General features: G+C 42.0%; 3 protein-coding genes across 8 annotated transcripts in view; 1 reads left to right on the top strand and 2 right to left on the bottom strand.

The window, feature by feature from the left end:
• zcchc24 (zinc finger, CCHC domain containing 24) overlaps nucleotides 1-10,370 on the top strand; it is a 33,941-nt gene extending 23,571 nt beyond the window's left edge. For 2 of the 5 annotated variants that reach the window (XM_080507231.1, XM_080507230.1), the window contains exons 3-5: nucleotides 1,760-1,924; nucleotides 5,496-5,571; nucleotides 5,687-10,370. In XM_080507231.1, coding sequence (XP_080363357.1) covers nucleotides 1,760-1,924; nucleotides 5,496-5,571; nucleotides 5,687-5,787 — 342 coding nt within the window. In that variant the 3' untranslated portion in view covers nucleotides 5,788-10,370. Of the gene's footprint in view, nucleotides 1-1,759; nucleotides 1,925-5,495 lie in introns of all 5 variants that reach the window. The other 3 variants (XM_080507234.1, XM_080507233.1, XM_080507232.1) reach the window with 2 other exon arrangements.
• Nucleotides 10,371-11,361: 991 nt separating this feature from the next.
• On the bottom strand, nucleotides 11,362-13,740 carry ppifa (peptidylprolyl isomerase Fa). Its single transcript, XM_080507235.1, has 6 exons — nucleotides 13,587-13,740; nucleotides 13,462-13,492; nucleotides 13,285-13,373; nucleotides 12,717-12,813; nucleotides 12,116-12,191; nucleotides 11,362-12,027 (listed from the first exon to the last, which is right to left on the bottom strand). Exons 1-6 carry the CDS (start codon nucleotides 13,728-13,730, stop codon nucleotides 11,892-11,894), a joined length of 573 nt encoding a protein of 190 aa, XP_080363361.1. The 5' UTR covers nucleotides 13,731-13,740; the 3' UTR covers nucleotides 11,362-11,891.
• Nucleotides 13,741-14,700: 960 nt separating this feature from the next.
• Nucleotides 14,701-24,429, bottom strand: part of zmiz1a (zinc finger, MIZ-type containing 1a) — a 32,062-nt gene continuing 22,333 nt past the window's right edge. Inside the window, exons 7-20 of one of the 2 annotated variants that reach the window (XM_080507242.1) lie at nucleotides 23,974-24,255; nucleotides 23,714-23,893; nucleotides 23,405-23,473; nucleotides 23,129-23,294; nucleotides 22,854-22,995; nucleotides 21,739-21,949; nucleotides 21,428-21,533; nucleotides 21,087-21,247; nucleotides 20,928-20,995; nucleotides 20,770-20,838; nucleotides 20,393-20,676; nucleotides 19,864-20,051; nucleotides 18,453-18,734; nucleotides 14,701-18,226 (exon numbers count right to left, since the gene is read on the bottom strand). In XM_080507242.1, the coding sequence (XP_080363368.1) occupies nucleotides 18,119-18,226; nucleotides 18,453-18,734; nucleotides 19,864-20,051; nucleotides 20,393-20,676; nucleotides 20,770-20,838; nucleotides 20,928-20,995; nucleotides 21,087-21,247; nucleotides 21,428-21,533; nucleotides 21,739-21,949; nucleotides 22,854-22,995; nucleotides 23,129-23,294; nucleotides 23,405-23,473; nucleotides 23,714-23,893; nucleotides 23,974-24,255 (2,316 nt within the window). In that variant the 3' untranslated portion in view covers nucleotides 14,701-18,118. The remainder of the gene's footprint in view (nucleotides 18,227-18,452; nucleotides 18,735-19,863; nucleotides 20,052-20,392; nucleotides 20,677-20,769; nucleotides 20,839-20,927; nucleotides 20,996-21,086; nucleotides 21,248-21,427; nucleotides 21,534-21,738; nucleotides 21,950-22,853; nucleotides 22,996-23,128; nucleotides 23,295-23,404; nucleotides 23,474-23,713; nucleotides 23,894-23,973; nucleotides 24,256-24,429) is intronic. The other variant, XM_080507243.1, reaches the window with a different exon arrangement.

Below are 24,429 nucleotides of genomic sequence, written 5' to 3'. Positions count from 1 at the left end.
GTATATGTGGATTACAACTTGTGTGGTTTTGTTGACCTTTTTCTTTTATGTTGCATCGTTTTCCAAAATAAAAACCTTCAGTGTTCTGATGGCGAGGAATGCAGCAGCCCCGTGATCTATCGGAGAGCATCTAACCAAAAATGTTGCCCTGGTATCGTCTTTAAGATTGCATCAAAGCAAAGGCTGTCAGTATGTATAGACTGGTGTGGCGCAGGCCAGCAGAAGTCAGATTTTCCAGCCTGCATGCTGTCACAGTGGGAGATGCAAAGCTGACAGTGGGGTTGAGGTCATGCTGTCGAGGGGCCGAGCTGCAGCAACAGCCGCTCGTACTTAGCGCTGGCTCGCTGGTGCTGATGCAAAGTGCTGACGTCTGTTTGGAAAGAGCCAGATGCTGCTGATTAAAGTTTTTATTACTCATACACGGGCTGGGACAAAATAAGGGAAGACCATGGTTACAGATTATATTCCCCCCCCCCCTCCTTTCTTTCTTTTTCTGCCCTCATGCCCCCAGTACATCCATCACAAAATCTGCAACCAATGTTAAAGTGATTATGAAAACACTCTGCAGTCTTGCAGGGGAGTCGGGAGTGGACTGGACAGGTTTGATTTCACTTTGATGGCAGAGCATTTCCTAACTTGCTGGAAAGCAGCCATCAGCTGCACGCTGCGCATTAAGATTACTTCTTGCTGTCAGATCAAATTTTCGTCTCTACAGGAGAACTTTTTTTTTTGGAAGTTTGAGATAAAATAACAAATGGCCTCGGTGTTCCAATTCACAATATTTATCTTCCAATTGAAGGATCTTGTTTACCAGAATCGCCACTCCCAGCCTGATAGTGAGAGTTACAAAGTAAATGTAAGGTCTGGGATGATTCCCCATCTTTTCACTGGAGAGAGCTGCAAACTGATAATGACAAGCTCTGACAAACTCACTAATCAGTGTGCATTTGGGTTTCTTTTGGCAGTCCTGACGACAGTTTGTTTTAATGACATCAGCGGCGCATTTTGTTTGTGACATGCTTTTTTCGAGGAAATTTATGTCTTTTGCCACAATTCTGTTATAGTGGCCTAAATGAAGTTGCCAGCATGAAGTCATGGAGGTGGCTCCTCCCTGAAGTCTTGCCTTCAGGCTAGTGCTTTTCCACGGCTGGCTGACTGCTTGAAATCATCTCTCTCATGAGAATCAGAGCAGTGATTTAATACAGCTGCAATACAAGTGAATGTCAATTATGCATTGTGCCAAACCTTGTGTAGGAGTGTTATGTATGATGAAGTTGGATATAATAGCAAGAAAGGACACTCCCTGCTGTCACATCCAGCTCGATGCAAAATATTTTCTACATTTTAAATGCATGGATGGCAACTATAGAGAGCTTTTAATTTATAACCTACAAAGTTTTGAGCAACAGCTAAAAAAAAATGTAAGCTTGCAGAATTAGGAATGTCAGACATTGCTGTGTAATTACACCTGAATGAGTAATGTGCTACTCCGCCCCCGTAGAAGTGACGGGAACAAGATACAGAATAGTTGGATTACCTCTCGCTGTACTAACTGGTGATGTGCATAAATCTCAGTAGTCTAACCAGATATCGAGATGCTGTACCCTCCCACCATGATAGATATTAGTAGTATATGTATTGAATGACTGTTATAGAATAGCTGTTAGTTGTATTAGCTCAACAAGAGCAATAGTGTCTTTATGTGTGTGTTTTGTTTAAATGTGAACATATTTCATCCTGCTGGTTTTGTTCTGTCCAGGCCAGACCCAAAGGTGAAGGACTGACACCCTACCAAGGAAAGAAGAGATGCTTTGGAGAGTACAAGTGCCCCAAGTGTAAGAGGAAGTGGATGAGTGGCAACTCCTGGGCCAACATGGGACAAGAATGTATCAAATGCCACATTAACGTCTATCCACACAAACAGGTACTTCAGCCAGCCCGATCACATTCACTTGGAGAATTTCCAGTGGAATATTAGATTTAAAAACATTGCTCTCTCATGTTAAGTTGTTGACTTTAGTTTCTGAACCCAAGATACCTAATTTCATACTTTAATTTGCATAATGTCTCAAGGATATTCCAGGAAACCTTAATATGAATTAAAAATGACATCCCTACCATTTGCTTTGGTAATAAAACCGCACCAAATAAACTAATGACATTTCCTGAGAGATAAGAACTTGGCTTCACTTACTGAATGTCATTAGATCTTTAAACAAGTAGTTCCTTATTATACGCTTGAAGACACAAAGTAACTTGGATGGAATTGTGACTTGCAGCTGCATATTTGATGGGAGAAAGCGGAATCATATCTGAGATTTATTGGCGTGTTCTTCCAAACAAGTCTCAAAAAGAGAGTAAGACACTGGTGAACTGTCCGTACAGCTTCTCCTCCGACCTGTTCCTCACGGCCCGTTGACTGCAGAGACGGAGAAAGAATCCACCCTCAGCTCAAGATATATTTATCCTCAACGCTTCATCTTTTAATATTTATGCTTTTCAACATTCTTCCAATTCCACTTCCTGAAATAAAATTAGGATTACGGCTTGAGGCCCGGCTCGTTCTCCGAATACCTCGGGGCTCTGCTCCGTTAACACGTGAAATGAAGCAGGAAAGAGACGCTGCTTGAGCAATTCATCCTCAATGTCTGGCGAGAAGTTACATCATTACAGGTCAATGGAAAGTCAAAGATGCATGGCTTTCCCAATCGTTGTTTTTCCATTTGCATCTTCTGTCAAATCCAAACTAAGAAGTTGAGCTTCCACTCGCCGGCAGTGAAGCGCTTTTCACTCAAACCCATTTTATGTCACTGGGTTCACTGGAGAGAAAGCCGGACTTTTCTCTGCTTCTGTGTTTGTGGCAAAGCTGCATGCGGGGAAGCAATTCTCTGCATTTGCAATGTCACCCACTTAACATATTTCCCCGCATTTGAAATGGACCACTAACCTCTCGTGTCTTCAAAGAGCTCAGCACAGCTTCCTCCACAAGTGTGGATTCTCTTAAATAAAAACAGTATGTAATTTTCTTGGATGCTTCACATTCTTAACCCATCTTAAATATATTTGATCAACATTTTTTCCCAGCAAATGAGGGGGTACATGTCCGATTATATCATTTATTTGTCCAAAAGCTCCATGAAACTGCGGCTTCACGTTTTGCGTCAACTATAATCCAGAAAACAAAGAAGTCTCTTCCCGGAGGAATGGAAGAAGCATTGTTGTGTTTTAGTTTAGATTATTGCTCACTTAGTTTTTGAACTTCTTTTACTTCTAATACATAGAGGTAAAAGAAGCTAAATGAAACTTGACTGACAAGATGACACAACTCCAGTATTCATGACTCACATACTTCAGTCGTCTGAATAAACAATGCGCACAAAAAAATTAAGACGATTTGTGAATGACATGTTATTTTGTTTTTCAGACCATTTTCAAACTTTGTTTATTTCCCCACAATGGGAAGAACCATGAATTTGAAGAAAATGGCCAAAAAATCTCTGTGAATATCTGAGATTTCTGTACAAATGGTTTGTGAAATATGATCCGATTTTTATTTACATCTCAAACATAGACAAACACAATGTGCTTAACCTAACACTAGAAAAGAAATTCTATTATTTTATGTCTTTATATAACATGTCTGTTAATCTTGGTGGGGAAAAAGTGAACAAACTCTCTGTTGAAAAAAAAGAAGAAGAAAAAAAAAACCTAATTGTAGTCAGGAATCTAATCAGTAAATTAGGATTGGACCAATGTGTGGCGCCTCAATTTTCTTTTTGATTGAGCTATTCATAAGAAGCATCTGCAAATGTGAATGAGGCCTTGCAAGAACAAGATGTCCTGAGACCTGCAGTCAAGAACTGATGTGCTTCATAAAAGAGGAAAAAGTTACAAAGCCATCTGACAGACTTTAGATTTTCACCAACCCACAGTCGGATGATCTTTCTATCAATGGTGATGATTTAGTGCTGCAGTTACTCTTTATAGAAGTAAGGACACTCAGCCAAGTTGATACCAAGTGAATGACGCAGGATCCAATGAGCCAAATTCACGTGAGGCGTCAGAAATAACAGTCGTTAACAGCCAAACGTAATGAGAAGTTTACTTACACTTATTTAGTTAAGCTGAAATATACAGACTGATGTAAAACAACATTTTCCTTTAAGTTGCCGCGTCCACATGTTTGACGCATAAAACGGAACATTTCACATGTGCATGACATGTATGGCTCCGGTGAATAGAGGTTCAGGTTTGACAAAAGTAGCAGGAGTTGAAGAGGAGAATTCAGAAATAAACACCAGTGGATCATCTGCTGGTTTCACACAGGATAGGAGCAGTTTTGATTATAAACCAGCTGCTCAGATTTAACTTGTAACTCAACAACAACAACAACAACCCCCCCCCCCCGAACCACAACTTTTCCATGAACTGCCTGTTCTGGTTCATCTAGTTCTCTGATCAACAGGTTACGTTATTTGCAGCGAGTGCGATTATTAGATCAAGTGTTTATTTGCTGGAGCTTCAAATCACATAAAGAACCATTTAAGTTATATTTTGTTAGGTTGAATATCTTTTTGTTTTTGTCTGATTGAAAGATCCCACAGACCCCCCCCCAATATCCATTGCGCAAAACCTACACCCTGGAGTCAAACAAAACTAAAGTTCTTCCATTTGACTCCTGCCTATGTGCCAAGCACACATACCAGATGAAGTTGTGCATTATTGATCACGGTAGGGGAGCTTCCCCCCCCCCCCCCCCTTTCACTTCCTCCAGATAGAAAGAGCTCAGACTGTACCTACAGAACACAACTCCCTCGAGCTTCTTCAGTTTCTTGCTGAAGGACGATTCAGCGGGGAAGATACCTGCAGTACGGGGCCTTAAACTCAGTTTCCTCCGACCGCCGGGGGGGGAACCTCATAAAATGTACATCAGCGTTTCCAACTTTCCTCCAGGACCTAATGTCTTCCACACAGCTACAGTAAAGCCTCCATATTTGTTGGCGGGCTCATTAGTGGACGACTGAAAGATCTTGTGGCGACCTGCTTCCCTTTCGTTTGTCTCCTCAAACTAAGTAATGGTTTTTAAAAAGCTTAATAAGAAACGAACAATAAATAAGGAGTCTTATCTCACATTTTCCAGCTGGACTGTTAACACAACCTCCAAACATCCTTTCCCACAAAGCCGATACATTTATACAGGTTCTTCTGATCAAATGCATATTGGATTTTTCTTTGTGTGCCTTAATGCCAGGTTGTTAAAGTGGGCTGCAAGTTTCCACCGCTGGTGGTGCGGTGCCATATCACTAAAACTAATTGTACTTAGTACGCTTCTGGTCTGTGAGGTTTATGGGCGTTGTGTTGGAGGCTAAAGTTTGTTCTGCTGCCATACGAAATGCCTGCAAACCGCAGGAGGTTTAATGCAGCGTGTTGCTTCGCTTTGTTTTCGTCAGTGTTTTAATACGACTCATTACTGCTCTTCTGTTTTGTATCCCCAGCGGCCGTTAGAGAAGCCGGACGGCTTGGACGTGTCCGACCAGAGTAAGGAGCACCCACAACACCTGTGTGAGAAATGTAAAGTCCTGGGCTACTACTGCCGCCGTGTGCAATAATCACCTTCATTTAGAGGCAGAGGAGATCTTTCGTCCCAACTCCCGATTGCTCATCAACGCTTTCCTCCCCTGCCCAGTTCGCATCCAGGGTTCCCTCAACCTCGCCCTGCACACAGCGTCCCTTCCTCAACGCGTCTTTCCCCCCGCGGCTCGGGAAAACCTCCAACACACACTGTGATCCTCCCTTCTTTTCTGATGCCTCCCTGCTCTACCGCAGCAATCAAGCCCGGTCCCCCTGTGCTCCGACACAGATGTTAGTCATCGTTTCTGTTTTGTTGCAGTGACAGTATTGAAGATCGCGTCCAAGAATGAGAGGAACACATTTGCTTTGGATCAGTCTCGTCTCTTCAAGTGCTCTTTAACTATAACAACAACACACACAAAAAAAAAATCTACCAAAAGTAATGACTTTAAAAAAAATTCAAAAAAGATGCTTTGTTTATCCGTAGCCACACAACCCAATTACTCCAAGTCAGTGTTCAAGAAATTATTAGAAAGATGAATTAGCACCAGGCATGTATTTCATTTGGTGTCGCTGACAATATTGGTCTGGATAAATTACCTCACCTTGGGGTTTCTTGGTTTTGTGTTTACAGAGATCTGCTTTCCATTTCCCTGCCAAGTGAAGTGTGTAGTGATGATGTGATGAACCAGGGCCTCTCATGACGATATAATGTATATGAGGCCTTTTGATGTCTTGCCGTGTTAGGGTCAACAGCACATCTTATTAACTGTGAATTAACTGAGGGATAATGTGCCATACATCCCTAGCTTACATTTGGCCTATTTATTTACTTGTTGTCTAGTGTGCAATCTGAATTTTAACTGGGACATAAAGAAATAATTTTTTTTTTCTTCCTGTATGTTTGTATACCACATAATGTGTAACTGCTTCCACGTGTCTTTAGAAACTACTGTAGGTTCAGCTGCGTAGAGTTGCTCCACGGCTAGATTTAGTGCATCGCTCGCAGATAAGGTTTCATTCACCCTCCCTGAAGTATTTCTGCTGCCACATAAAGTCTCCCCTTATCTGTCATGCTCGATACATATAGATGCTTGATAAAAACAACTGTGTGTGATGGAAACTAAGGATCAGTGCAGAAGCTGTAGGGAAAAAAAAACAACAAAAAATTCCAGTAAGGTTGCATGTCCATGTATTTTCTCCTCAGTGTTTAATGAACATCTTTGCACAGTTTGATTGGTGTTATTAAATGTGATTTTTTTTTTTTTTTTTTTTTTGAAGGTTAACCTGCTCACATAAAAGCCTTAGATTAAAGTTTAGCCACAGAGGGGGGCGAAGTTGAAGAGATTCGAGTCAAACGTTTAGTGCCAAAGGATGCCTGGCAGACCTGAAGTAGCCGGTGAAGCAAAATGGAAACTTTTCCAAGGGCTTACACCCTTCAGAAACTATGATGTCCAACGGCTAATTGCTGTAAGAGGAGTGTTTAAAACGGAGGTGAAGCTTTGGCGAAAGGAGGTTATTTGTTTTTGTTTTTTTAAAGAAGGGCTGATTTGTGACGTGATTCTAAAGATTCATGGTTTTATTGAAAGTGACAATGAATTGTTTACACTTGTATTTGTTTATAATGGGGCCGACGACCATTCATCATGTCTATATCGGAAGAAGAAAAAAAAAAAGTCTCCATCATGTTTACATGAACCACTGTGCAGATTTTAAGCATTAACAGGTGAAATTCATCCAGAAACCTTTGCCTTTCGAGAACCCTTATTTTAGGAATTGTGAAGTATTTTTATATGTACTGTATTTCTATCCTTATAAAAAGCTGGTTCATTATATTTTATACTGCAACTTAATATATGTGCCTTATAAAGATTTCAAGTATCGTAACCCGGAGGCCATGAGAAATTTTGCAAAGGCATGTGGGGGAATCGGCTCGAAGGTGGAGCAGTACATGTGCATGTGGTGACGCAAAGGAGGTCTGATGTATGTTCAAGAAGTGACAATGGGAGAAATGATAAAGCTCCAACATTAGCGGTTGAAACTGGCAGGACGGGTGTTCGCTTCGACGCAGTGAGCCGAGCTGGAGGCACGGGCTGAACCAGCATTTCCAGCTGGCAATAACAAATCCTACTGTGGTCTGTTGTCATGGAATATCAACAAAGATGTTAGTTCTTAAAAGTCGATCCTCACAACAGAACCGAGTCGCCTACAAAACTGTGGACCTCACGCTTTGTTTTTTTTAAAAATCTGTTGTAGTTGTGTTTATCCAAGGAACCGTGGGTTTTGTCAGAAAATATACATGGTTACTTGCTTTAGTGGGAGTGGATGATAATGGTACATTACAGTGTTGGGAAAAATTGTTAACTAAATTCCATCTGTGGAGTTAAAAGGACACTCCGGTGATTTCATACCGCAGCGCCACACCCTTTGGAGTCCTGCAGGAGAGACCAATATGTCCTCACCTCCCGCCCAAAACGCGTTCAAAAATTAACTTCCCATCGACTCAGGTCTCTTGTGAAGAGACGACATATTTAAAGGATTCGTTTGGATCATTTCGAGTCGGGCTGCAGCAGTCGGCTTTGCTATGAGATGCAGTAGATGGGGGGTCAGCGGGTCCTCGGTTTGGAGAAGCATGCAACAAAACACGGTTTAACCATTGGGAAACAATGCGAATATAAATGATGTAGATATCAAAACAAGGATGGTTACATTTACAAAAATTCATAGATTTACTTGCTTTTTCTGATTGGGAATTGCCCTGGGGATTCTGACGCTTCCTCTGCCTTAAGCAGACACTAAACTGGACGTACGAGAAGTCGGGTCATTTTGTAGCGTCTCTAATAAAAGTCGCATTTGTTCGCAAAACAGAAACTCGTGCAAGTCAAAATGATCTAACGCTAAACACTGTCCTGTTTCTGTGCATGTAAGTACATCTGCTTGCTTCTCAAAACAGCTGATTCAGTCCCCCCCCCCTTCTTCAGATATTCTTAATTTTTATTGAATATTTGGTCCATTTCCCTAAACCAGACGAAGCTCTTCCTGAACTCCAGCAGCCATTACTGCAGGCCAATAATTGTTGGAGTGTCCCTTTAAGACACTGATCAGGATGTTGTCCATCTATTCAAAGTTTGAAATGTAATCTGGATTTTTTTTTTTTGGGGGGGGGGGGGGAATCCCAGCACTGTTGGGAACAAACCATTTTCAGATAGTTGACTTTTCTTTGCTCCGTTATGTTGCAACAGAAACAGACTCCCATGCCTTATCAACTCGCCTTTTCGGGGAATCACAGCGGTCTGGTAGACTAGAAATGAAATGTAGGTAGTGATAAATCCTGTCAAGAGTTTGATTCCGCCCTCAGACTTTTCATGAGGAGGCCATTTTAAATGGCGAATGAAGAGCCAATGGAAGCAGCTGATATATTAAAAAAAAAAACAACAAAAAAAAGAAAAAGAAATCTCTGCTTTCAGACATAGCGTCTTGAATTGCATATACTTGACTTTTCTAGTACCTTTTCATTTCAAAAATTGTTATTTTCTATGAATGAGATGTGTATTTTGGAACACGTAATAGATGTTGAAAATTGTAAAGCAATCTGCAAAAGCTCCAGAGTTATTTCCCTAACAAAGATAGATTGTTTTCTGTATATATTTGATGGCCATCATTTTCAATGATAGTAGCTCTTTTGAAATGTTAAGCAATATTGAAGCTTTTTGTGTGAAGAAGGGCCTATTGCTGAGAAATAATCAAAGCTGGGAGTTGTTTTTCTTTATGTTTTACAATAATCTGAAGGGTTATCCTGCAGAAATATTTATGGAAAGACTTTTTACAACACTTTTTGTATAGAATATGCAAACAAAGTTACACTAAGAAGGAAATATTGATGTCTACATAGAATATTATAAAAAAAAAAGAAAGCTGGTACATAATTAATACCTTCTCAGTTATAAGCCATCGTATTGTGTTTTATGATATCAGTGTTTAATAATCCTGTTATTCTGATGTTATGTGACTAATTATGAGCTGCCATTTACATCCATACAGCCGCATGTATTCAATGTGTAAACAACAGTATGAAGATATTTTGTGTTAACATGCAAACATGCGTCTTTTTTTTTTCTTAATTAGTGACGGATACTCACCACTGTATAAGCACATTAAACTGTGAGATGTAGTTTGCTTTAAGCAGAGATAAGAAACTATTATAAAATGTGTTTTATTAGTAGTTTAGGGAGTGTAAAAGTGTGCGTGACAAAGAACTGATTTAGAGTTTGCATGTGCATGAGTTTGTTTTTTTTGTTTTTTTAAAAGAACCGTATAAGTTTTTGTGCAATGTATACTTATTTAAATACTTTACAGTAGTTTGCTCCAGTACATATTGTTTTTTTTTTTTTTAACATTAGCAGCAACTTCTGATTGTTAGTCGTCCTCAAGTATTTCATGTACTGCAAATGTAGCCTCGGCAGAAAATACATATTTACTGCATGTGATGTGTTAACACTTTTGTGGTCGAGTTGGAAAGTCATGTTTGTATTCTTTACCGTCTGTATCACTTGAGATGTTTGTTGTGCAGTATTGCAATAATGTAATATTTGAATTGGACAGGAGGCAGGCGTGAGGTTGGGTAAGACAATGCTTTTGGGGAAACGAGGACGGCCGCGGGTCTCGAGGGTCGACCGCAGGCCTGTTTTTCATGTCCATGAAACGGCATTCCAAAATGTGCCTTATTTGTTAGTTGGGAAAACATTTTAGTGCTTCAGTGCTGTTGAGAGTTTGATGAATAAAGTCATATTGGATTAGGACCGCTTGGATCGTGTCGTTTAATTTGTTTGGGTCGCCTATTTCAAAGTGTTCGATTTCAGCCAAAAGCAACACATTACCCCCCCCCGTGTAATATTCATTAGAGTACGAGTCTCTCAGCACCGGCCGGTAGACTGAGCATATAGATTACAAAAGAGGTTTTTAATGGATTATTCCTGGTAGTTGTGTAACAGAATGAGGAGAAAGGAGAAACTCCTCAAGTTGTTTTTTTTCTTCACTTTTCCATGAAGTTTCTGAAAGATAACACATACATAAAGCTGCCAGGGCCTGATTTCAACACCGAGTCAAAAAAAAAAAAAAAAAAAAAGTCAAAACAGAGAGTAAAGGACACCAGCTGACAGGAGAGGGTGCTGCGTGATAAATGTAGACATTTACAGAAGAACCAGCTTGTACTGGTTGTAAAGATGTCATCGTTGTGCATGTGTATTCAACGTTGGCCGCGGTGCCATTGTCCTCGGAGCCAAGTTTCCACACACAATATTGGACATGCATTCCAAATAACTAAAACTAAACCAGAGGGTGGGGACCTAAATTATATCAAGTTTGTTACAACATCTCCAGCTCAAACAGAGTGAGAGCTGAAAAGTCTCTATAGCAACAATGTAATCGGAGATTTCAAACAAACGGTGGAAGGTCAGTGCGCATATGGTTTCATTTAAGGGCAAGAGCTGCTTTTTCACGTCGCTTCATGATTTACTTTCATAAAGTATTAGCACGATAAGCAGCACCACCCAGTCTCTGGCCCTCAGACATGTCCTTGCCTCTTATTTTTTTTTTTTTGGCATTTTTCTTCAAGAAGCTCTGCATTTCAAATAAAGAAGACAGAAGGAACAGCGACCTACATGCAGGCTGAAGATGTTTTCAAGCTCTTCTTCTGACACTAATAGTCATCTCATCTGCCAAGTTTTTTTTTTTTTTTTTTCCCCAGCCCCAGTGTAGGTGGATGCAACATCCTGCTCCGATGGACGGGAAGTCAGTCATGCTGGAGTCTGGGTCTAAAAAAAGCTGCTGGATCATTTCCGGGAAGCCTTCAAACCAGTGGGGCTGGTGGCACAAGAGAGTAAATGTCCTGTACTGAGACTCGGAGCTTGTAAAATCTGAAAATGGCTATTTATTTGGCAGTAAATGAGAGTAATTGCTCAATAATTTTACATAGTGGATGGCTTAGTTCTTGTACACAAAGCAGACCAGACAAGGGTCAAAGCTGTCTGTGGATGATAAGAACAATCATAGCCCTGATCGCCCCACCACCCGTTATTACTGGTTTCATAAACACACAAATAGAATAGAAACATTTGACACCTGATGTTGAGTGTTAAATATCAAACATCTGCTTTTCTTAAAACTTAAATCAACAGTGAAAAGTGCAGATTTTAGAAAAGAACTGGACCGCCTATAACAATTCCTCCTTCGAAATGTCCTGAACATCAAATGGAAGACGGAGTAAATCCTGAATCGTTGCATCTCCCATCTGCAGAGAAGATTCTGCATGCACCCGGGTGTTATTTGATCTCCCCGCAGTCTCGGATGACTATTTTCTTGATCACACCTCCGTCGTGTAAACCAAAAGATTCCATCTGCGTGACCACATCCATGCCGTCCTTCACCTGCCCGAACACCACGTGTTTACCATCCAGCCTGCCATCAGAGGCAAGGGGAAAATTAATCATTCAATTGCCTTCTAGCTTGTTAGATTAAAAGAAACTGTAAAAACAAAAGCACTTACCATTCCGTTTTTGCGGTGCAGATAAAAAACTGCGACCCGTTAGTGTTCGGCCCAGAATTCGCCATAGACAGGGTTCCTGGAAACATTGAGAAAACACGCTCAATCTGATTTGCGTGGCCTTTGACCCCTGATCAACTTAACAGGTCCGAGAAGAGCATTACATAAACGCAATGGAGGCCAAATGGTTGACGATCTCTATCTGCAAATTAGTGCACACGGTGATTGTGCAACACAAGACGAAGCACGTTGTTTGTGTGCGGACACAGTTCATTAAATAAAAGAATTTATTTTGATTGGTGCATGGTGACTCCCTCAAAAGTAGGTCAATCACTCAAGCAGTGGTTCCAGGGCGGCAGGAGATTAGGCAGTGCCATCTAGTGGAGAGGCAGCAGTATTGGAAACTTAAGAAATGACAGTTTTTTGTTGATATACACTGCAACTGCAGTTTATATATCTGTTGATTACATTTCAAGTTTCTTTCAGCTGATCTGGTGTCCAGTTAGAGAAAAAAAATGTCTCAGTGAGAACGATCACAAACTCATATTTCATAGGGTGTCATGGGCAAAGTGGCATTTGTTTTATTCAACAAATGGCATCATACCTGGTCCAGTGTGTTTCAATTTGAAGTTTTCATCTCCAAATGTTTTCCCATAAATAGATTTTCCACCCGTGCCATTATGTTTGGTGAAATCACCTCCCTGCAAAAACAAAAACAACACCATCACAGGATGGGACACTATCTGGGCAGCAGAGAAGAGAATTTATCATTGATAAACAAGAGCATATTCAGTCCTTCCAAGCAGGTTAATAAAAAACAAAGTATATAAGAATGGGGTATTTTAATGATGGAGGAGGGCAGTAGGACGAGAAAACGCAATTTCAGCCAATACCTGGTGAAGAAGTAGTAATACTATCAACTAATGCAGTTGATAAATTGATCTTTATTTTTTTCCTTCATCAAATTAAGGTTTCTTTACTTTTTTGTTTTTAATATCTTTTTTTTCTTTTTTGCTTTTGTGATTTAATTTGCAAAGCGTTGTACGTTGAAACACAAGTCACATTCATCAATATATGTATGTCAGACTTTTGGTATATATACTATATTCTATATGCATAAAACACATGCTGATTATGACAAATTAGCAAAAGATTGCTGCTGTGAATCTCACCTGACACATGAACTCAGGTATGACTCTGTGAAACACAGATCCTTTGAATCCAAAGCCATGTTCCCCGGTGCAGAGAGCTCTGAAGTTCTCTGCAAATTAAATGGATTTCAAGATTTAAATCAAGTTACAGCAGGAACAGAGACGTGCATGAATGCTGAGACCTGACATTAAAATTACCTGCAGTCTTCGGCACGACATCTGCATTTAACTGAAACACAAATTAAACACATCGATGGTTTCATGATTGCACTCGTGCACACAGAGCCCTGCTGCTGCTAAGGCTAATGCTAATGCTAAGCTACCTGGATGAGGATCCTGCCCAGCGGCTCTCCGTCAGCCTCGATGTCCAGAAACACCACGGGGTTCACGGCGGGAGCGGAGGACAGCAGCTTGGCAGCGGCGATGCCGAGTGAGCTGTATCTGGCCCGGTTTTTGAGCTGAAACATTGCAGCTCGGCCTGCCTGCAGCCCATCAGAGCGCCCAGTGTTTACATGTGACGTCACCGGAAAGACGAACAGCGACGCCACGTGGCCCCTCAAGGCAATACATTAAAACAAGGAATCACATGGATCTTAATATTAAGTACCGTAATTAATATTATTTTATGAAGAAATTACGTTAAATTAAGTAAAATCTTTTTTTTTAAGTTATAGGTAACAAAATATGAAACAAATATTGTTTATTGGAAAACCTTAGCAAAATATGTTCTCAGGTCTGATTTATAAGAATTGTGTGTCAACAGTCTTTATGAAGTTTGTTCCAGAAGAGCATTGACACTAGAAGCTGCTTCACCCTGTTTGCTTACAACTTTGAAATGCTTAGTAAACCTCTTCCTTAGGGTCTGGATTCATATTCTACAAGTAAATCTGAGATTATGGACAAGAAGAAAGATATTGAAGTCAGACATTTGACACACAGAAGAGATTTAAGCTCAGGTATAATTTCCTCCACCAGCTATAAAATGATATTAACAGATGTTGGGATCTTTATGCAATAAAAAGCAGGACTCTTGTGGTGCTCATATTGTTTTGTTATCGAAGGCAACCCTTACGTAAACAGACATTGTGATGCATGTTGAAATAATATATACAAAATGTTATTTCTGTGATCATTAATGCATTATATTAAAAATAAAAAACCAACATGTTTATGATTTTTGTCAAAACTAATAAAGTAGAATAAAATAAACTATGAACCTTGGGACTGGAAGACGACCTGCTTTACAGTGTAAGTTACAACCAGCCCATGTTTATTCAAATCAAACCTCCAAAAGATCAGACTGTAGTAAAGTGAGGTAAACGTTATTCTTTTTTTTTTGACTGACACAACCTGGAGAATCCCATGACTCACAGAGACACAGAGGCCATTAGTTGTGTTTCATCTGAATACATATTTATTAGATAAATATTAGGATGTCACGTCAGCTAACTACATACAGATTTGCAAGACTAAAAATCACAATGTTCTTCTGACCAGTTTAGAATATGAAATGATTGTACATTGAATGTACAAAAAACCAAATAGACAACTGCCACTTGTGCCAATCACTTCAGATTGTACCTTTATAGCATTTTCTTTGCCAAATTGCATAAAAATTATAAATTTGAGAAAAGTTTTCATTTCTTTGTACAAACTGTGAATTTGGAAACGAGCCTCTAAGAGCTGCCCAAAGCTCAATGTCTCCAAGTCCCAATTATACCTCAAAAGGTTTCAATAATTTTGTAGCACCTTTATAAAGTACACAGGTAATACACAGAAGTTTAATATTACACAAAGGAAAAAAAAAAAAAAAAAAAGATTTTTTTTCTTTTCTGGAACCCCACATGAGGTACATAAAGTATCTTACATAAATGAACAGGCATGGTTAGAGAGGTCTGCACAGACGCAATCAAACACAGACTCATTTGTCAAATCCAATGTCTCGACAGGAGGATGCAAGCTTTACAAATTCTAAATACACTATGCACACTCCCACTGGAGAAAATGAATACATTTCTGTTAACGTGTCTCTATTTGTCATTTACAATATGTACAAATATGTCTTACATCCCCAAACCCCGCCGCCCACCCCGATCCGCAGCTACGACCTCCCCCTCAGAATGCTCACAGGAGAGGGTGACCCCCCTCCCCAAGTTTCATTTTACATTATTAATGGTTTTCACTTTGAAATCCTCGACACACTTTTCCCACGTCTGCAATCAGACAGTAGAAATTGTGTCCACAAAATTACTCGATGTGACTTTTTTTTTTTTTTTTCCTTTTCTTTTTTGTATAAGGTTAGTCATAATTACACACTGTGTAGGGAAATAAAACATCCCAATGCGGCAGTGCATTGTCTTCAACAAAGATACAAACAAACGCAAACGACATCAGAGTCTTCCGCCGTGTCCGACACGGCTGATTTGATCAGATTTAAAGATCAGTAAAGCCAGATTTGGTTCTTTAAAGTGATTACAAAAACTCAAAACAAGGGGGGTAACTTTTATCCAACAAACACATAGCACATTTTCAGTTTACTTTCTGTACTGCATAAAACTGTGTAAACCAAATTATCACCTGTATTAAAAACTCTGGACAAAAAAAAAAATTAATAACTTAAAAGTGGAAACATGATGAAAATACAGATCCTGTCAACACGTTTTCACGATGTCTGGTTATCAAAAACGCTCATCAGTTGGCCTCCGAAACAATCCAGAGGACTTTGTTGTTGGTTTTTTTTGTTGTTTTTTTTTTTTTGCACATTCTCACTTTAAATAAAGAGCATGAGGTCACTTGGTCCAATAATATTAAAAACAAATACATTTTGGAGTAATTTGGACCTCGAAGCTGCATTTGACAATCTTTCTTTTCTGATAGAAAAAAACAGCTCGTTTAAAGCTGACCAATTTTTTATAGATCTATAAAAAAATAAAATAAAAATAATTCACTTACAGCTTGCTGACAGAGTAATTCGAGTCATTTGTTTTTACTGATGCATTGTCACAGGATCATGGAGAAACTGTTCACAATTCACAGGTACTCGATACAAAGCCGGTGAGAGTGCATTTGGATCGACTCCTTACAATATAGGACAGGTAATCGGGGATTGTGTGAGTGTGTGTGTGTGTGTGAGTGTGTGTGTGTGTAGTCCTGGACAGACACACAGTACCATGTTGTTGCCAGTAAGCTAGGTACAGTATTGTACAGTCACCACATATTCACAAAAGAGTATATACAACAGCTCTGGAGACACTGTTGGATCATGCAGGATGTTTTTTTTCTTTTTCTTTTCTTTTCACAAAAGGATCGACGAGGACAAAGCGACAAAAGGATTGTCGTTACAGGCACACGGATGTTTTTGTGTTATAAATTACAGTGATCAGTTGTAAAGTTGTGTAAAATCCTACCAGGATAACATCCAGACCCAACCAGTTACAAAGAGCATATCGTGGTCATCAGATTCTTTTTTTGTCTGTGTGTGTGTGTGGAACAAAGATTACACAAAACAAATACAACAATAAAAAAATTTAAAAAAAGAATGCAAAGAATTAAAATGACATAAATATGAGGACAGAAAATGACTTGATCGAGCACATTTAGACTGAAGAAACACAAGGAGCCGTTGGCACACATGCACTTGTGATCTGAATGTGATGAGGAAGAGTGAAACGTCGCAATAAATACACAAAACAAACACACAAACAAAAAAAAACAACAGACAGAGTGGAAGACAAACTACTGAGACAGTCGACTGTTTCCTCTGCACTTCCGGCGACCTCAAATGAGTTCTCACTGCAGTTTGTCTCGCGCACACACACACACACACACACACACACACACACACACACACACACACACACACACACACACACACACACACACACACACACACACACACACACACACACACACACACGCACAAACAAAAGACGACATGTAAACACACACACAAACACACGAAACGTTGCACGATGTCAACACGTGATGGTGTTGCATCTCATCCTCTCACTGCTCTGATTCGGAGTTCCAGTAATTCAGCTGTCACACACACACACACACACACACACACACACACACACACACACACACACACACACACACACACACACACACACACACACACACACACACACACACACACACGCACACGCACACACGCACACACGCACACACACAGAGGGAAGTCCTGGGGGGGGGGGGTCAAAAGTCACGGCTTACTCAACTGTTTTGGAAGAACACATTTTTAAAAGGATTAGAAAAACTCATACAATGTTTTTCCCTATGACTTTCTTTTAAACATAAAAAGTACAAAAACACACACAAAAAACAAACAAACAAACAAACAAAACTACAACACTTTTCATAGAGCCCACAACAAGGGTCCTGTCTCCTCGGTGTTGTTTACATTGAATGATTATAGCTGCACAGTTTTCCGTTAAAAAGTCTCATATATATATTTATATATATAAACCACTTTAGTGCCCACCAATTGTTTTGTAATTGGTGTGTTTAGAGTCTGAGCCGGTCTGTACTGGTGCGAGGAATCTTTACACGAGGAAAGATCAGGGGAGTGCGAGGGTGAGCAGCGATCTCGCTCTCTTCCTTCTCGGAAGGGGGGGGGGGGGGTTTCCCAAACAGGCGTCTCCTCTCCAGCGGGCTCTCCTACGCCACAACGCTGTCTTGTTGAGAAACTGTCGACATGTGCGTGCGCGTGAGCGTAGGGAGCTGCTCCGAGTGTTTTCCATATGAGGTTTGTGTTTTGTGGAGGGACGGTCGGGTGCGTCTCGGTGCACGGGAGGGGCGGGGCAGGATTTCTGTGGGGGCTGGGGGGGGTTGAGGTGAGAAGGGGGAAGAGCTAGTTGTTCTCGAAAAGAGAGAGAAGGTCGTCGTTGCTGTTGGCAGGAAGGTCGGGAGGGTCCAGATACGAGAGTAGCTCCTCCGGGTTGGCCAGCTCTGGAAGTAGCTGTTGATGAAAGCAAGGAAGGAAACAGCGAGTCATTGACAATGCGAAACTCTCTGAATGAACTCTCTGATTACTATCGGAAAGTGACACAATTTCTCAGTGTGCTGAAGTGCCGTGTAAATATAAACAGCCATCTGAGAGTCAAAGCGAAGAGATGAGCGCAGCTGCAGCAGACAGTGTTAGCAGTTAACAGGTAGCTTGTGGCGCCCGAAGCTGACACACTTACATCCAGCGAGGGTTCGGGCATATCCTGCGCTCCCTGAGCCATCTGCCCGTCTGAAGACGGGTTAAAGTTCAGATCGCTGTGCGGGTGACTGTTCTGGCCGGGATGCTGAGGCTGCGGCGGGGGCTGCGGCTGGCGGGGAGGCTGCGATGACGGGCCGCCGTGATGCAAGGGCTGCCCTGACTGGCCGCCGTGATGCAATGGCGGCCCTGATTGGCTGCCGGGGTGGGGAGACGCATGCAAGCTCTGCTGCATGGAGCTATGGGACTGATCTGAATGGGACATCTGCAGGTGCGAGAGGGCAAACAGAAAGCGAGAGACAGGATGAAGGGAAAGGGGGAGGAAGATAAGAGGAGAGAGGAGAGAAACAGACAGGGACGGGGAGGAGAGTGTTAAGAGGGGAGCGGAATGAGTTCCAGCGTGAATAATATGGAACGGGCCTTCTAAATGGAAGCCGTGATCAGCAGACACGTACAGCTGCAACATTATACGGTGACATGAGCATGTGAGCATGACTGAGCACACATGTTGGCTACAGGCGCCGGCTGCACCTTGTTCGGATTTTTTAAAAAAATACGTGGCCCACAGTGTCAAGATACTCTCAGGCCTTAGCAGAAGATATCCTGTGATGATTAGCACTAAAAAATATTAACATTAAACCCTACATTCATGTAAGAGTAGAGTGATAGCAGATAGAAACTTTTGAGTGACATTTAGCTGCACTATAAAACTAATCAAATCACTTCCAGCAAGGAAGCAAAAATAACAAGTGTCACTCTATGAAATTCTATAGATTTCATCATCCGCACACTAAAAGACTAATAGAATAAGGAACCAGATCCATCTAATATTTAATGTTTGTGAACTCGGGGCCTTTGAACAGCTCTGCATTAAAAACGGTCACTATTTTATCTTAATAATCACGACAAGAGCTCAGAAAACTTTCATGAAATCATCGTCTTCAAGCACAGTTCATCTCTCCATTCACACATGCAAGTTAAAAGTCAACCATGCAAAGAAGAAACCCAGAGTTGACAAGAAGCAGGCAGACATAAAGGCATCTCTTGTAGCATGTATTTAGTTGAAGTAGAAAAGTGTCCGGTTAATTGAAATATTCTGGATGGAAGCTTTATCTTCCAGACTGAAAAGAAGATGTGCAACCTGGTTTGTTATCGGCACAAAGATTGGATGTATAGGAATAGTTCTTAATTAAGTGCTATTATCATATTCAAAAATGCTATGTTTTTTGGGAAAAAGTTTTTAGATTCATGATGACATTTAAAAAAAACAACAAACATTGCATTCTGGTTATCGTTCACATTTATATCGTCTCAACACTTCGGGGATCATGGCTGGAGAACAAACCGATTCCCATAAACAATAGTTAGTTAATCGACAAGCTAAATGCACTTACTGCATCATTCATGCCATGGTTGAGGGGCTTGTCAGGGGGTAAGAGACCACCGGGTCCATCTGGCGGGTGGGAGAGTTGAGGGCCGTGTATGAAGTCGTTCATAGGAGGACCTCCTCCGCCTCCTCCTCCACCACCGGAGGGGTTCCCATGAGGGAAGTCAAAGTTCCCCTGGCCGTGGTAGCTGTTTCCTGGATGGACAAAAGAAGAAGGACTCGATTTGTTGAAGGCTCACTGCAGTTTAGCCTCACTCAATTCTCTCTCTCTTTTTTTTTTTTGAAGCTTCTGTATGACAGACACACGTTTCTTAACTGCTGTGAAACATTCATCACAGTGAACACACTTCCAGAACAGAAGTTTGCTCAGGGCGGTTACTTTGTTCAATGCACCGGAGACACATCAATAGTTCTTGTGTTAAAATGCAAATGGCTCTTTTATATCCTACGAATGAGCTGATATATACACACACACACACACACACACACACAGACACGCATACGGCGGGATCTCGTAGCATTTCATTATTCGTTACCTGCTCCGGGGTAATCGCCTCCGTTGCCACTGGCGTGTTGACCAGGATGTGTAGGGTAAGGGCTGGGGCCTGGTCCGGGCCCGGGACCTGAACCCGGCCCTGGACCAGGCCCCAGCTGGGCGATCATCTCCATTACGTTGGGCATGGTCATCTGGCTCGGGCTCATGGTCTTAAACCTCTTGGCCAGCGGCCCGTCGGGGTCTTCTTTGATGTGGAGCTCGGACTTAATGGGGACAGGTCGCCAGCTACACGTGGGATCTATAGTGACCTCTTCAAACTCCGAACTGCAGGAGGAGGAAACAGATTCTTGGTGTTATTTGACTCTCAACTAAACGCTTCAGACACTTTAAGTGGGTGGAAGGTTAAAAACATCTTACTTTTGAATAGCATTGAGGATTCCCCACATGTACTGATCCACCTCTAGACCTTCTAGTAACGCTGTTTTACTGAAAAGGAAAAAAAAAAAAAGAAATGTGTCATTTAATTAAGGCTTTTCTTTTAACAGGAGCAGAAAATGAGAGAACTATTTACTCACTTGCACACAGGACACCTCCACGTCCCCCTCTCACAGTTGAGCTGCAAGTAGGATTCCAAATCGAAGCACTGAGGAGAACAAGATCACACGTACTCATTCAGAAAGAGCTAAACATTTACATGAACTTTTACCTTTCATTTCTTCTGGAAATAAGCAAACCTGAACATGTTTGCAGTCGTGCCCTCGCGCAGGCAGCTGGATTCGCCTAAAAGTAATGGGACATTTCAGCGATACTTTAATGGCCGTCTGCTCCACGCCGTCCTCCCCGTTGAGGGTGGTGTTTCCCGCCGAGGCCGCCACACTGCTGAAGTTCCTCTTAACTGGAGAGAGAGAGAGAGAGAAGGCTTCAGAGGGAATCCGCTAACTTTGTGAACAACCACAGGTTCACTTCAACTGCAATTTTTTTTTTAATCAGACCTTAAAGAGAAGCAGGTGTGGTGTTATGTAATTAAGACGCGTTTATGCATATGAAGTAAACCGGGAGACGAAATGAGCCATACTCTTGGTGATGCAGTGTTCTGCAGGAAGGAGCCTCTTCTTCAAAAGCCCCTGGAGGACGGATCGCACAGATGGCCTGTGGACCAGCTGAAGCACAAACAGGTGGGACTGCAAAGCAACACAAGAACAGGAAAACACACCAAATTAGTACAAGCATCGTATGTCTGTGTGCCACACGCGCACGCAGACACACACTCAGTGGAATCAAGGGTGTGTAAGTTGTTTTGTTTTTTTTTCGCCCCCCCAGCTGATCCTTCTCTTGATTTGAGTAATTATTTTTCAGCGTGTGCCGGCGGGATCACACAGCACTCACACAGCAGCAGGCGGTGACCGTGATCTGGATGGTGTTCCTCCCCGGCTGGCACACGTGCTTCAGGTGCAGGGGTTTGTGGGAAGTCTTGTTGTCTCCCCTCTCGATGGTGAGAGGCGTGGCGTTGACGCTGACCTGGACGGAGGCGGGCCAGTTGGTGTTCATTTGCCTGTCTTCGTGGTGGTAGCACTTAAACTGCAGCTCGAGGTCTGACCTGCGAGGGATTTCAGAGGGTGGAACCTTAAGATGTGGCGTCCAGAAAACGTGCGCATTGCGAAGTCTCGAAGAAAACTCAGTCGAAATACTTGGAAGGCTTTTAATGGAATCATATATTTCGAAAAAGCCTGAAAATGTGACCTATAAAGGTGGATCAGTGATTCAGAGTTTATTGGAGTGAATCATATTTAATAGGAGCACTAGGAACTTAACTAGACATTTTAAAATCAATGCATGGCTCCATATAATTTAGTTTCTGGCCAGAAACACTATATCCATACAGAAAGCGATAATTGCAGTTTTCATAGTATATTTCACTTTTTATGATTAAATTGACAAGGATAGTGGTGCGATGGTCAAAATCCAAAAATTATTTTTCGACTTTTGTCTCATATAATTGGAAAATACTGTAAGTGGTATCAGAAGGTGATGAATCAGTAAAAAAAACCAACAATTCTTCAGTGAGTAGCCGCTGTTCACACACGTTCAGGTGTATAGAGATGATGCGTCAGAATTCTTGAGTATTTTAAAGACATTAGTCACAACCTATAACCTTTTCTTTGACATCAACCTCATTTTTGGCACATTTACCCTGAACTGGGTGATGGACACTTTTAAAACTGAATGATCATGACCTTCTTCTGCTGTGCTACATATACTGATATAAATGACACTAGATGACCACACAGAGCATATCAGTACAGCTTTGTTGGTTCTTCTGGTTTACATGCTTTGAAAAAATATGCCTTGATTAATTGCATTCACATTATGAAGTTCTAGTTGTCTGTTGCATCGTGAAGCTATAACTGTTCCAAGCCAGGATTGAACCCAAGTGAAGGGGGAAAAATAAAAAGGCTGATTAGTTTAGGAATAATTGAGGTGTGCAAAATGAGCGTCGCTACCTCCACATGAGGGTTTGGTGGACGGATGGTCGAAGGTGGAAGACGTGGTTGCTGACAGCCAGGTTGTGTTCCAGGCGGAAGGGTTCCAGCACCACTCCGTCTCTGACGGGGAACGTCAGCCGCAGCTCCTCGTTGGGGTTTGCTGCGGGAGCAGGAAGACAAGCTTTTCATCAGTCACTGTGAAAACTCGTGGGATGAAGTGAAGGAGCACATGGCACAAGGCAGACAAAATGTGAAACACTTGCTTCAGACCCGCTGGGGGGGGGTGGACTCACCAGGAGGGGGCGGAAGTGCCGTCATATTTGGTTTCATGTCGGGTGGAAATGGGGGCTTCACATCCTGGTTTGGCGAGAGATACGGAGGGATACTACTTCCTGGGGTCATGGGGGGTGTGGGGTTTCCGGGGACTGGGGAGTGAGGGTAGTTACCAGGTCTAGGAGGCTGCAAAAAGAAAAAAAAAAAGTATAGCATGGAAAACATTTGCTAAACTCATTTTTTACAAGCATAATGAGAACACATCTGGCACATTGCTTTTGAAAGTGAAAACATACCCCATTGCCTTGGCTGTAAGAGTATCCACCTCCAGAGAAGTTGGTGCTCTGACCATTGAAGGGCTCTTGCTGCAAGGGAAATAAAACACCAGATTATAGCGTTGCACACCAAATTATATACCAAACTGTGCAATAAATGTAACTCGTGTGTATTTATCCCTTTCTACTGCACAGTGCATGAAAGCGTCTGTAGCTTGGAAAGTCTCCTGCACCCTCAACATGGATGAAAAAAAAAAGGGTATGGAAGATGAATGAATGCGTGTCAGGCTCCAGCCTCCTTGTGTGGATAAATCATGCGGAATAACAAACCTTGTAGTATTGGCCCATAGGCATGCCGGGTGGATACTGTCCTTGGCCCTGTTGCCCTGGCATCCTCTGGTTGGGGTAGTTGGGAGAGGGTAGTGGCCTGGTTGCGTTTGATGTTGGATACTGCCCCTGCTGAGGTTGGAACTGACTGTTAGGTCCGTACTGCTGGCCTGCGTAATTCAACTTGAAAGAAAAGGAAGAAAAAAAAGTTACACAAGTGCTCCATGCAATAAAATCGTCGGTTTGTCTGATTTTTCACTCACCTCCCCAGGATACGGCCTCTTCATCCCCTGCATTGGCATGCCAGGTCGAGGTCCGCCGGGATACCCTTGCTGAGGCATCCTTTGGTTGTGCGCTCCAAAAGGCCCCATGCCCGGGGTCCGAGCCTGGCTCATCCCCATCGGAGGCCCGCTCATATTGGGGTTGTTCATGGCCGATCCCATGCTGGCCGGATTCATTCCTCCGGGGGGTCCTCGTGGGCCTGGCTGGTTCATGAACTGGCTGTTGTAGGCTGGTGCGGGACCCATTTGAAACGACGGACACATCTGGAGCCAGAACCACAGATTTGTGTACTGAGTAAGACTCGTGCAAGGATGGGGGTGCGTTGCCTAATTGCATTTTCAAGAAAATTAACATTTTTGTCAATGCAGATGTTGCCTGCCCTGTAAACAGCTGTGTGCAGTTTTCCCGTTTTATTTGCAAGGCATCTGTTAGCAGGT

Source organism: Blennius ocellaris, assembly GCF_963422515.1.
Source record: "Blennius ocellaris genome assembly, chromosome: 13".
Classification (NCBI taxonomy): Eukaryota; Metazoa; Chordata; class Actinopteri; order Blenniiformes; family Blenniidae; genus Blennius; species Blennius ocellaris.
Note: the sequence above shows the minus strand (reverse complement) of the source record. Positions and strands in the feature narration are given on the sequence as shown.

Excerpts from the sequence above, each read along its gene's own strand:
- ppifa (XM_080507235.1), bottom strand. The coding sequence starts at position 13,730 with ATGTTTCAGCTCAAAAACCGGGCCAGATACAGCTCACTCGGCATCGCC. Across the intron at positions 13,493-13,586 it reads TGGGCAGGATCCTCATCCAG|TTAAATGCAGATGTCGTGCC; the intron begins GTAGCTTAGCAT and ends TTTGTGTTTCAG. Across the intron at positions 12,814-13,284 it reads TACCTGAGTTCATGTGTCAG|GGAGGTGATTTCACCAAACA; the intron begins GTGAGATTCACA and ends TTGTTTTTGCAG.